At 35.8% G+C, this 12,398-nt stretch overlaps 1 protein-coding gene across 2 annotated transcripts in view; it reads right to left on the bottom strand.

Annotated features, from left to right (window-relative positions):
* Window positions 1-12,398, bottom strand: part of NEMF (nuclear export mediator factor) — a 53,299-nt gene that overhangs the window by 10,479 nt on the left and 30,422 nt on the right. The window contains exons 17-25 of one of the 2 annotated variants that reach the window (XM_007446500.1): window positions 11,997-12,100; window positions 10,306-10,368; window positions 5,266-5,378; window positions 3,894-3,951; window positions 3,367-3,425; window positions 3,159-3,279; window positions 1,755-2,031; window positions 964-1,006; window positions 794-843 (exon numbers count right to left, since the gene is read on the bottom strand). In XM_007446500.1, the coding sequence (XP_007446562.1) occupies window positions 794-843; window positions 964-1,006; window positions 1,755-2,031; window positions 3,159-3,279; window positions 3,367-3,425; window positions 3,894-3,951; window positions 5,266-5,378; window positions 10,306-10,368; window positions 11,997-12,100 (888 nt within the window). The remainder of the gene's footprint in view (window positions 1-793; window positions 844-963; window positions 1,007-1,754; window positions 2,032-3,158; window positions 3,280-3,366; window positions 3,426-3,893; window positions 3,952-5,265; window positions 5,379-10,305; window positions 10,369-11,996; window positions 12,101-12,398) is intronic. The other variant, XM_007446501.1, reaches the window with a different exon arrangement.

The following is a 12,398-nucleotide window of genomic DNA, read 5'->3' as shown; positions in this document are numbered from 1 at the left end:
GAATGCCTCAGAGATATTGCAGATTCTGTTCCAGACCACTGCAATAAAGTGAATATCGCAGTAAAGCGAGTCATGAATTTTTTGGTTTCCCAGTGCATATAAAGTTATGCCTACACTCTACTGCAGTCTATTAAGTGTGCAAAGCAATATGTCTTAAAAAATCATGTATATACCTTAATTAAAAACACTTTATTGCTAAAAAATGCTTACCACCCTCTGAGCCTTCAGTGAGTCGTACTCTTTTTTATAATAGTAATATCAAAGACCACTGATCACAGATCACCATAACAAATATAATAATAATGAAAAAGTTTGAAATATTACAAGAATTCCAAAATACGACCCAGAGACATGAAGTGAACAAATGCTGTTGGAAAAATGGTGCCAACAGATTTGCTCCATGTGGGGTTGCCATAAACTTTCAATTTGTAAAAAACACAATATCTGCAAAGCACAAAAAAATGAGGTATGCCTGTATTCCTGTTTATTTCTGTCAATATTATCCTAGAATCAGCCTGTCTAATACACTGCAATTATTATTGTACATATTTATGTAATAAAAGGTCTGTCTTGTGTTACTTGACCTATCTCACTGATTACAGTAGCAGACTGGGGCCCTAAAACAGAAAAACCTGTTAGAGCAGAATATGAAAAACTAAACAAAATTTATGCTAAGTCTTGGTAATTTTAGTAAGGGAGATCTTTGTAACAGCCAAGTGATCTGTCATGACTGAATTGTTAATTAAAAAAAAAAAACAGATGCTTTTCAGTTAAATAACACAAGTATATTTACCTTCTTTCCTTGGCTGACAAATGCCTCCGGCTCTGCAATTTACTGTCGCTCTATTAAAACAAAAAACAAGCAAATACAAACAATAACATCGCCACTGTTAATTTTTCATAAAGCTAAAATTAAAAAGTAGAAAATTATTTATTGAGAAGGACATGATGTTCTTCATTTACCATATTAGAAGATTCCTCTTTGGAAGCCAATTTCTGGAGAGACCTATGGAAACAAACAGAAAGGGAAGTCCACTACCCTATAAAAGACATTCATTTACAAAGTCCCAAAACATTCCCATATCATACTTAAGTTAATTATCGGCAATCCTACAAATTTTCAAATTTGGTAAAATTAGAAAAAACATAATCAAACTGCTCATCTCGTCACTTTAAAATATATTCTTAAATAGTTGGCATGTATTGGACACTTACTATGTACCAGGCACTGCTAGATGCTTTACATTCATGTAACCTTCAAAACTCTATGAAGAGGGTACCATTCTCTTTTCACCAAGAAGAAAACTGAAGCTTAGACATAGAGTCACTTGCCCAAGGACATACTCTAAGATTCAATACTGGTCTGACTCCTAAGCCTTTCCTAACTACTCCAATAATAAAGCTTTTATAGCTATGGTATTGTTTACCTGGTGATCAGTAAGACATTAAAGACTAAGACACCTTTTTTTTTTTTTTAATGTAACTGCTTTTATTATTAGCATTTATAACCATTTACTTGTTTCTATTTTGACCTAGTTTGGCCACTTTTATATATATTGTGTTTTTCTACCCTGGGTCCTGGGAATTTCTTAAGAGAGATCTACCCCCCTATCAAATGGTGAAAAGATAGTAAGCTCGTAGGACAATGGAGGGTAAAAGCACTGAAGTCAATCTTGGTATTATTTGTATAAGGATTAACTCTTCATCACTCCCAGCTTACAAAGTAAAACTTAAAATTACAGTTTTTAAATTACCTTTGGGATTGAAGGTGGGACAAGTCAATGGAAGTATCAGGATAATGTAATGTCTCTTCCCCTTCATCCTTCATTTCACCAACAGGTTCCTGATGCTTTACCACCTCCTCAGATTCTCCTTCATCTTCAGAGCTTTCTTCCTGAATTAGTTCATTTAGCTCATCACCACCACTCTGAATAGTAATATCCCCTTGGTCAACCTGAGTCACAAGTTCCACTTCCACAGGATTTTCATCTAATTCCTCTTTATCTTCTTCACTGCTACTGTCACCTCCATCTATTGAATTACCATAAGGAAAGTCAGAGTGCTATCACCACAACAAGGTTACATTTCCTTGAAAACTTCATAAAAATATTCAATTCACTCCCTCTTTCTCCAAAAGATCACCAGAAAAATGCCTGATCTTCCCCAAAGGTTACTCTGACTTAGACAAAAGGATACTCTGTATCAGGAATTGTTTGGAATAAATTATCTCCAAGATCCTTTACTACAATAAATTTCTTAGATATTGCGACCATTTCTACAAGGAAAACTATCGCTTGTCTTTGTTAAGTATTTCCAGAAAGGAGGAAAATAGAAGTTATATAAATTCTGCCACTTTTATTATAGTTTGCACAAGAACTGAAATGAGATAAGTTACATAACTGGCACACAGCAAGTGTTCACACTTTTGCAAAAGGAACACCGTCTAGTAGTAATAATATGGTCTAGTTACCTCACCTATAAAATAAGATGCCATCAACCATCTGACAAGGATGGTTGTGAGAATTCAATAAAAAATAATGTAAATAAAGTATACATGTCACAAACATGGTGAAAATTCAAAAAAATAGAATCATGTACAATAGCAGTTGTAAGTGAAACAATGACCTATTACTCCTAAAAAGGAATGACTCTAGGAGATATAAAAATAACTTAGAGGGCATACATTCCCTAGTTCCTTTAGGTAGGTAGGTAAATTTATTTCAGCAACCACAGCTGCTCTCTACTTGAAGCAAATACATTATTAAATCAAGCTAAATTCTCATAAGAAATTGTACTTGTTATAAACTCATCTTTGTATTGCTTCTAATTCCTAAACCCAAAAGTAAATGCTCACTTATATATACCCGAGTCTATCTCTGTTAAACACATTTATGTACTACTCATTAAATACTGGGGAAGTTTTATAATATAAACATATATTCAAGTATTAGTTATGGATCCAATTAAACATTTTATAATTCACTAGAATAAGTATATTTAACATTTCCAAAACCAAAATTCAATAAAGTTGACAGCAAGTTGGGGTTTTTTGGAAATTTTAATTACCCCAAAAGAGACGATCTTCTAAGTAAGAAGTTAGAAGCAAAACTAGACAACAGAAAACATTATAAGCTACTTTATTAAAATCTGTAAACTACCTAGTTGTTCCATTTCTTCTGATATGAGTTCACTTGTGCAAATCGCCAGTGTCTCCATGTCTTCATCCTGCACTCTGACTTTTCGTTCACCCCGATGTCTCCAAATACAAGACTCATCTACCTATGGAAACAGTTCTTTTCACTGGTGGAACTTTAGGTTAAGACTAATGAAAATCAGAAAAAAAATAATGAAGAAGCTGAAGAGTACCTTAAAGAGGAAGCTAAACCCCATCATTAGATGTGAGGGAGGAAGGAAATTCTTTTTTCCTACAAAAGAAAATGTACATAAATGTTTTAAAAATACTGTTTTCTCCACTTTATGCTTATAAGATATCTGCCACAATGGTCACATTTGTTCTGTCTTTTCTCTGTCATGAAGGAACATTTCCCATTTACAGAATTTGGCATTATGTATAGGAACAGGAATTAAGAAATAAAAAATATGAATGCTTGCTCTCATCATCTGGTTAGTCAGATCCTGAATAATCTATTTTTAGAAAAAAGGTCATCCTATACTTTCTTACCCTTATAAATGTAAACTATATGAAAGTACACTGTCATCAATAAAAATATATATGGAGATGACATGTCAAATGCTAAATTTGCCACACCACAGCAAAATTTTCCTTATTTAGTAACAGACTTCATATATGAAGTCAGAATAATTAGTTTCTGTTCTGAGAATATTAGTATGGTCCTCAAACCTGTCTCCATAATCCACTGGCAAGTCATTACCTCTTATCATGAAGCTTCCTGTTGTCAAATATTCTCCAGTTGGTGCTGTTTTAGACACCTGAGGAACACAATAATACATTATACTCTTGTCTTAAGAAATATGTTTTTTAAATTTTCACCTGAGAAAGTAAAGCCATATTGAAGTAAACAGTACTACGTCCTGAAAAGTTTATAATTTAGCAAAAATTCTTAACACTGAAGGGCTATGTCTTCAAAGACAGATATATCTTTGTCCGTAACAAAGAAAAGAAATAATGAAGGATACACTACATCAATCATTTTCAAATGCCATGGACTAGAGCCACAACTGATCCACATTTCCTCTAATGTGAGACATAATAAGAAAAACAAGGATAGTTTAATAAGCTCATCATAAAGGTATAAAACTATATTTACTATATTTATTACATTAAATCCTTTCCTGAGATACTTTTTTTTGGTAATGAAATAACCTTTCATCTTAATAAATAAAGATAATAGCATATTTTAAAAAATATCTCCTAATTTGGCAAAATAGGAAGTGAGCAATATAACTCCACAATTTAAAAAAATTTTACACATCTGTGAAACACCCAAATCTGAGAGTATCTTTACTAGTAATAGTTATGCAAGGGATTAAAAGCACACTAAAAAAACCTTTTCATAAAAGAATTAAAGCCACTTTTATAATAGTACCAAGGCAGAAAATATAATCCCAGAAGTGATATTAATTTCCTAAGGACACAATATCACAACATAGCAGAAAATAATAAATATAAACAGATATAAAATGAAACTAAATCTAAGGGAGGATAATAGTATTGAACTCTTTTTACCTTGCTGTATAGCTTTAAGACTTTGTAAAAGTTTATCATTATCAATTATAATTCTTGAGAAAGTGAAATGAATAGCAATGTGAAGTCATGTATGGAATGAAGTATCATCAAAAAAATAGCATTAACCACAAAGAAGGACAATTACTAAAACCAAGTGTATAGAAAAAAACACTGGATATACCTACTTTACAGGAAGGGCCAAAGAGAATTCAGAAAATTTCAACAAAGGTGAACAGGAGAAAGACTTTTTAGGTCAGTAGGCCAGTCATAACTGGAACAGTCTTTATCATATAATTACTGGATCACTCTCAAATCTTACCTTTCCAGAAAGGCCTTCCCTGACACTACATTCAAAATGGTAGCCTCTATCACTCTCTATCCCCTTACTCCGCTTTAAAAATAAACTTTGTTACCTGCCATTACATATCTATTTTTCAACACCAAAATGTCAACTCCATCACAAGGTACTTTGTCTGCCTTGTTCAATTCTATATCCTCACAATTTGGAACACAGTTGCTCTTACTAAATTAAGAAAAAGGACCACAGCCCTTATTACCTGATGATGGTACACCCACCAAGCACTAGTGATAACTCGTGCATCCCAAGCAGCACTGTAGCAAAGTGCCATCGTGCCAGCTTCAGTCAAGGTCCGAGGGGGAATTGGTTCTCCTGTAATAACAATACTAGAACGCTTCAGTACCAAAGTACAGACTTTCTAGAGCAAGACATGGAAACCACACGCAGCATAACAGGTTCACTCCTCTTATATTTTAAATAATAATACCATACTTTAATTTCAGTATTACAAGAAGTTACTCTTTTTATTAAAAATGTATTTACAGGGCTTCCCTGGTGGTGCAGTGGTTAAGAATCTGCCTGACAATGCAGGGAACACGGGTTTGATCCCTGGTCTGGGAAGATCCCACATGCCACGGAGCAAATAAGCCCATGCGCCACAACTAATGAGCCTGCGCTCTAGAGCCTGCAAGCCACAACTACTGAGCCCGTATGCCAGAACTACTGAATCCCACACGCCTAGAGCCCATGCTCCGCAACAAGAGAAGCCACCGCAGTGAGAAGCCCATGCACTGCAATGAAGAGTAGCCCCTGCTCGCTGCAACTAGAGAAAGCCCGCGCACAGCAACAAAGACCCAACGCAGCCAAAAATAAATAAATTAAAAAAAAATTTTTTTAATGTATTTACACAGCAGGTTTTTAAATGGTCTAAGTAAATAAAACAAGTCAGAGAAGAAATATCCTCACTTTTATCAGTAATTCTAACTTCAACCCAGAAAGGATAATTTAGAAAAATTTATTCAAAGGTTGAAGACTTCCAGAATTACTATATATTGCCTAATTTGTCAAAATGAAGAGCATATTAATATACCCCTACAGTAAGAATTCAAATATTTTAAAATTGGGATATAATTCACATACCATAAAATTCACTCTTTTAAAGTGTACAATTCAGTGGGTTTTAGTATAGTCATAAAGCTATGCAATCATTACCATTAATTTCAGAACATTTTCATCATCCCCAAAAGAAATCCTGTATCTATTAATAGTCACTTCATCTTCCCAGCCGCTGGCAATCACTAATCTACTTTCTGTCTCTACAGATTTGCCTATTTTGGAATTTCATATACATGGAATCATACATACCTGGCTTCTTTCACTTAGCATGTTTCCAAGGTTCATTCATGTGAGAGCATATGTCAGTACCTCATTTCTTTTTAAGTCTGAATAATATTCTATTATATGGATACACCACATTTTGTTTATTAATCAATGGATCGACATACAGGTTGTTTCCATTTCTTGGCTATTATAATGCTATTATGAATATCTGCAAATAAGTTTGGACATATGTTTTCAATTATCTTGGAATACCTAGGAGTGGAATTGCTGGGTCACATGGTAAAATCTAAGTTTACCTTTTTCAGAAACTATGAAACTATTTCCTATAGCAGCTAGATCATTGTCCATTCCCACCTTCAGTGTATAAGGGTTCCAATCTCTCCACAACCTGAGCAACATGTTACTGTTTGTTTTTTTGTTTCTTTTGGCCACCCTGTGTGGCTTGTGGGATTTTAGTTCCCTGACCAGGGACTGAACCCAAGCCCTTGGCAGTGACAGTGTGGAGTCCTAACCACTGGACCGCCAGGGAATTCCCACTGTCTGTTTTTTTATTTCAACTATTCTTGTGGGTGTTAAGTGGTATTTCTCTGTGGGTTTGATTTGCATTTCCCTAACAGACAAATGATGCTGAGCATCTTATCATGTGCTTGTTGGCCTTTTGTATCTTTGGAGAAATGTCTATTTCACATTTAAAAAATTTTGTTCATTTTAAAATTGTCTTTCTATTGTTGAGTCAGAAGAGTTCTAGAGTTCTTTGGATATTGGTCCTTTATCAGATAAATGATTTGCAAATATTTCCTCCCATTCTGTGGACTGTCTTTTCACTTTCTTGATAGAGTCCTCTGAATTAAAGTTTTAATTTTGCTTAAGTCTGATTTGTTTTTTCTTCGGTTGCTTATGCTTATGGTGTCATATCTAAAAAATGACTTCCTGATCCAAGATTATGAAGTTTTTTTACACCTTATTTTCTTCTAACAGTCTTATAGTTTTAGCTCTTAAATTTAGGTCTTTGATGCAATTTTTTTTTTTTCGGTACACGGGCCTCTCACTGTTGCGGCCTCTCCCGTTGCGGAGCACAGGTTCCAGACGCGCAGGCTCAGCGGCCATGGCTCACGGGCCCAGCCACTCCACGGCACATGGGATCTTCCCAGACCCAGGCACGAACCTGCGTCCCCTGCAATGGCAGGCGGACTCTCAACCACTGCACCACCAGGGAAGCCCCTGCTTTTAATTTTTATAAATGGTATGAAGCAGGGGTCTAACTTCATTCTCTGGCACATGGATATTAGTTGCATCAGCCCTATTTGTTGAAAAAATTATTCTATCCCCACTGAATGGCCTTGGCACCCTTGCTGAAAATCAACTGACCATAAACAAGGAATCTCAATTCTCTTCACTAATCTATCAGTCCATCCTCACACCAATATCACACTGTCCTGATACCACACTGACTGTTGTTTTGTAGGAGGTTTTGAAATCAGGTAGTGTGAGTCCTCCAATTTTGTTCTCCGTTTTCAAGAATGATTTGGCTAATCTGGGTACTCTGCATTTCCACATGAATTTCAGTATGAGCTTTGTCCATCTCTGCAAAAACAGGCAGCTGGAATTTTGAGAGGAACTGCACGTATCTGTAGATTAATGTGGGAAGTACTGCCATCAGAACAATATTAAGACTTCTAATTCATCAACACTGGAAGTGTTCCCCTTTATTTAGGTCTTCTTTAATTTCTTTCAATGATGTTTTGTATTTCAGTGTGTATGTCTTGCATTTCTTTTTGGTAAATTTATTACTAAATATTTTATTCTTTTGTAATGCTGTTATAAGTGGATGTTTTATTAATTTCCTTTTAATATTGCTTATTGCTAGTATATAAAAATATAACTGACTTTTATATATTGACCTTATATCCTAGACGTTGCTGAACTGATTAATAATTTTTAGTAGACTGCTTAAGGTTTAAATATACAAGATTATGTCATTTGCAAACAGAGACAGTTTTATCTGTCCCTTACCAATTTGGATATTTTAAACTTTTTATTGCCTAATGGGCTACTTAGAACCTCCATACAATGTTGAGTAAAAGTGTGGCAAGAACAGATGTGCTTATCTTGTTCCTGATCTTGGGGGAAAAGCTCTCAGTCTTTCACCATTAAGCATGATTTTTGGCTGTGGATTTTTTCATAGATGTTCTTTACCAACTTGAGGAAGTTTCCATCTATTCTTAGTTTGTAGAGTGTTTTTATCACAAATGAGTACTGGATTATTACCAAAGGCTTTTTCTGCATCAATCGAGATCATCATGTGGTTTTTGTCCTTTATTTTACTAATACACTGTATTACATTAATTTTCATATGTTAAACCAACTTTGCGTTCCTGGGAATAAATCCCACTTTATCATGTGTATAATCCTTGTAATATGCTGCTGGATTCAGTTTTCTAATATTTTGAGGATTTTTGTGTCTATATTCACAAATGATATTGGTCTGTAGTTTTCTTTCCTGTGATATCTTCGTCTGGTTTTGTTATTAGGGTAATACCAGTCCTATAGAATGAGTTAGAAAGTTCCTCTCTCTTCTACCTTTTGGAAGTTTATGAAGGATTGATGTTGAGTCTTCTTTAAAAGTTCTGTAGATTTTAGGAATTTGAATCTTATTGTTTTGGTTAGTCTAGCTAAAGGTTTATCAGCTTTATCGATCTTTTCAAAGAACTAACTTTGGTTTTGTTGATTTTTCTCCACTGTCTTTCTATTCTGTTTTATTTCCACTCTACTCTTTACCATTTCCCTTCCTTTCCTTACTATGGGTTATCTGCTCTTCTTTTTCTAAATTTTAATGTGTACAGTTTTGTTATTGATTTCAAATCATTCCTCTTTTTTATTATAGGTAGTACAGCTATAAATCTCCCTCTGAGCACTGCCTTAGGTGCATCTCATAAGTCTCAATAAATTTGTTTGCATTTCAATTCACCTCAAAGTATTTTCTAATACCCCCTGTGATTTCCTCTTTGATCCACTGGTTATTTTATGAGTGTGTTGTTTATTTCCACTAAATTTTCTTCTATTAGTGGTTTCTAATTTCACTCCATTATGGTCAGAAAATTTACTTTATATGATTCATTAGTTTTAAATTAACTGAGACTTATTTTATAGACTATCATATGGTCCACCCTGGAGAATGTTCCATGTGCACTTGAGAAGAATGAGTAACCTAGTGTTGTGAGGTAAGTGTACTAGAGATATGTGTAGAATCTAGGTAACTTGAGTGTTGTTCGACTCTTCTATTTCCTTGTTGATCTTATAGCTAGTTATTCTAGCCATGATTGAAAGTTAGGTATTGATGTCTTGAACTACTATTATTAAATTGTCTATTTCTCCCTTCAATTCTGTCAGATTTTGCTTCATGTATTCTATGGCCCTATTGTTGGACGCATATATGTTTGTTTATTTATTATTTTATAAATTCATTTATTTATTTTTGGCTGTGTTGGGTCTTCATTGCTGCACGCAGGCCTTCTCTAGTTGTGTGAGCAGGGGCTACTCTTCATTGTGGTGCGTGGGCTTCTCATTCCAGTGGCTTCTCTTGTTGCAGAGCACAGGCTCTAGGCATGTGGGCTTCAGTAGTTGTGGCACATGGACTCAGTAGTTGTGGCTCGCAGGCTCTAGAGCACCGGCTCAGTAGTTGTGGTGCACGGGCTTAGCTGCTCCGTGGCATGTGGGATCTTCCTGGACCAGGGCTTGAACCTGTGTTCCCTGTACTGGCAGGCGGATTCTTAACCACTGCACCACCAGGGAAGTTACAGATGCATATGTGTTTACAACTGTTACACCTTATTGATGGATTGACACTTTTATCATTATAAAGTGTCCTTCTTTATCTGTATTAGTGATTTTTCTCTTATACTAAAAATATTTTAAACAAAAGAATTAAAGTTATGAATAATAGAAAGAAATATATTACCTGTTGGATTCTTAATTACACAGCTAGTTGCTCCATGAAGGTCAGCATGTACATAAATGTCCCCTTTAAAACAAATAAGAAATAATACTTTAAGTCCTGTCTCTTTGTTTTTAAGTTGAAACTGTTTATTTACTTATTGTTTAATGGGTTCAAAATCCAAAAGGTATAAGGAGACATATAAAGAAAAGTCTATCTCCCACCCCTGGGAGATTTCTCATAGGCCTCCTCAGAGGAAAGCAATGCTATTAAGGCAGATTACAAAAATGGTCACAGTTCTTCTCCCTCCCTCTATCCACACCTCTTTGCTCTATGACCTTGAAACTTCTCCCATCAAGAGGTGGAGTCCACTTCCCCATCCCTCAAATGTGGGCCGACCCCTTGACCTGCCTTGGCCAGCAGAATGTGGCAGATGTGACCAAATGCCAGTTCCCAGCCTAGGCCTTGAGAGGTGCTGTATGCTTCCTCTTTTTCTCTCAGAAATTTGCTGAGTTACCATATAAGCAAGCCCAGGCTAGCCTGATGATGGGTGAGAGACACAAAGAGATGAGTCATCCTAGCAAGTGCAAAGGTCCTGAGGACCATAGATGGTTGACAAATGTGACAAACAGCCAGGAAGCCAGACTGAAGGAAAGTAAGAAATGAGGCTAGAGAAGAAGTCAGGAGCCTTGTAAGCCACAATGAGGACTTCTAGTTTTATTCTGAAGTGTGTGATAGCAACAAATGAATAAATGAGCAAACAGATGAATGCAGGAATGAATGGTCAACTAGGGAAAAGGAAAGTGCATGGTTTCTAACAGAAAAAATGAGCAGCCATTGTTTGCCATGGATAGTGCATCTGAGATTTGAAACTCAAAGAAGAGCAAAGCCCATACAGTTCCATGAAAGGCTCAGCTCACAATGAACAAAGTTAGAGAAGACAGAGACCAAGCCCTGGGTACCATGTAACCTAACCCTGTTGCTTTCTTTCCTGGTTCTGGATCCTCAAAGGACATCAGATTAGCTCTGATACTGATTATTGATTTCCGATACTCACACTGAGGGTTCAGCCACAGTGAAGTGGTGGTTATCAGCAAACAAAAAAAAATGAGAGGGGCTTCCCTGGTGGCACAGTGTTTGAGAGTCCGCCTGCCGATGGAGGGGACGCAGGTTCGTGCCCTGGTCCGGGAAGATCCCACATGCCGCAGAGCGGCTGGGCCCGTGAGCCATGGCCGCTGAGCCTGCGCGTCCGGAGCCTGTGCTCCGCAATGGGAGAGGCCACAACAGTGAGAGGCCCACGTACCGCAAAACAAAACAAACAAAACAAAACAAAACAAAAACAAACGAGAGGCCTTACAACACAGCGCTTAAGTCCTGCTTCTAAAAGTGAAAAACGGTCACAAACTTCAGCACTGAAAAATTAAGCTTTTAAAAATCTGATCTACAATGACTTTGGAGGATTGAAAGCTATTTTCTTAATGCAGTAGAAAATCAAAAATACTACAGATTAGCTTGGCATTACTACTTTAGGGATATTCACTTAAAATGTGAATCAAGTGTCAAAGCACATATTCAACAAACCATAAACCATGAAATTCTTTCTACCAAGTAAATCTGTCAAACAAAGGAGTACAAGATAAAAATCTACACCTAATATTGAGATAACCGATCCAGTTACTTAAAAGAAAATTCTTCAGAATTTTAATCTTACCTACCTGGTGTCAAGTATCTTTTCACAATTATTTCATTCTGTTGCTGATCTCGTCCACCAATAATTAGATAGTTCTCTGAGGTAATGAACCAGAGGAATTTCTCAAACCTATCAAATTTTAAAGAAAAAAGTTAACATTTCTTTCCCTTCATAGTTGCCTGAATTCACACCCTTTTAACAAACAAAATAAAACAGAAAGCTCTTCTATCTGTGAAGGTTAAGACAACCTGATGGCTTAATTTCTTAAGACATCAAGCTGAATTTTACTGAAAACATGCAGTACAAATTGCCCTAGGATATTCTTAAGACAGTCTCAGTAGAAAACAATTAAATTTTAAGCTTAAAAAATATGTTCTCTCTTTATTTCCCTCCCACATACCTTCTTTTTTTTTTTTTTTTTTTTTTT

This window comes from Lipotes vexillifer, unplaced genomic scaffold (assembly GCF_000442215.2).
Source record: "Lipotes vexillifer unplaced genomic scaffold, Lipotes_vexillifer_v1.1 scaffold1102, whole genome shotgun sequence".
Taxonomy (NCBI): domain Eukaryota; kingdom Metazoa; phylum Chordata; class Mammalia; order Artiodactyla; family Lipotidae; genus Lipotes; species Lipotes vexillifer.
This window is presented reverse-complemented; position numbering and strand designations above follow the sequence as displayed.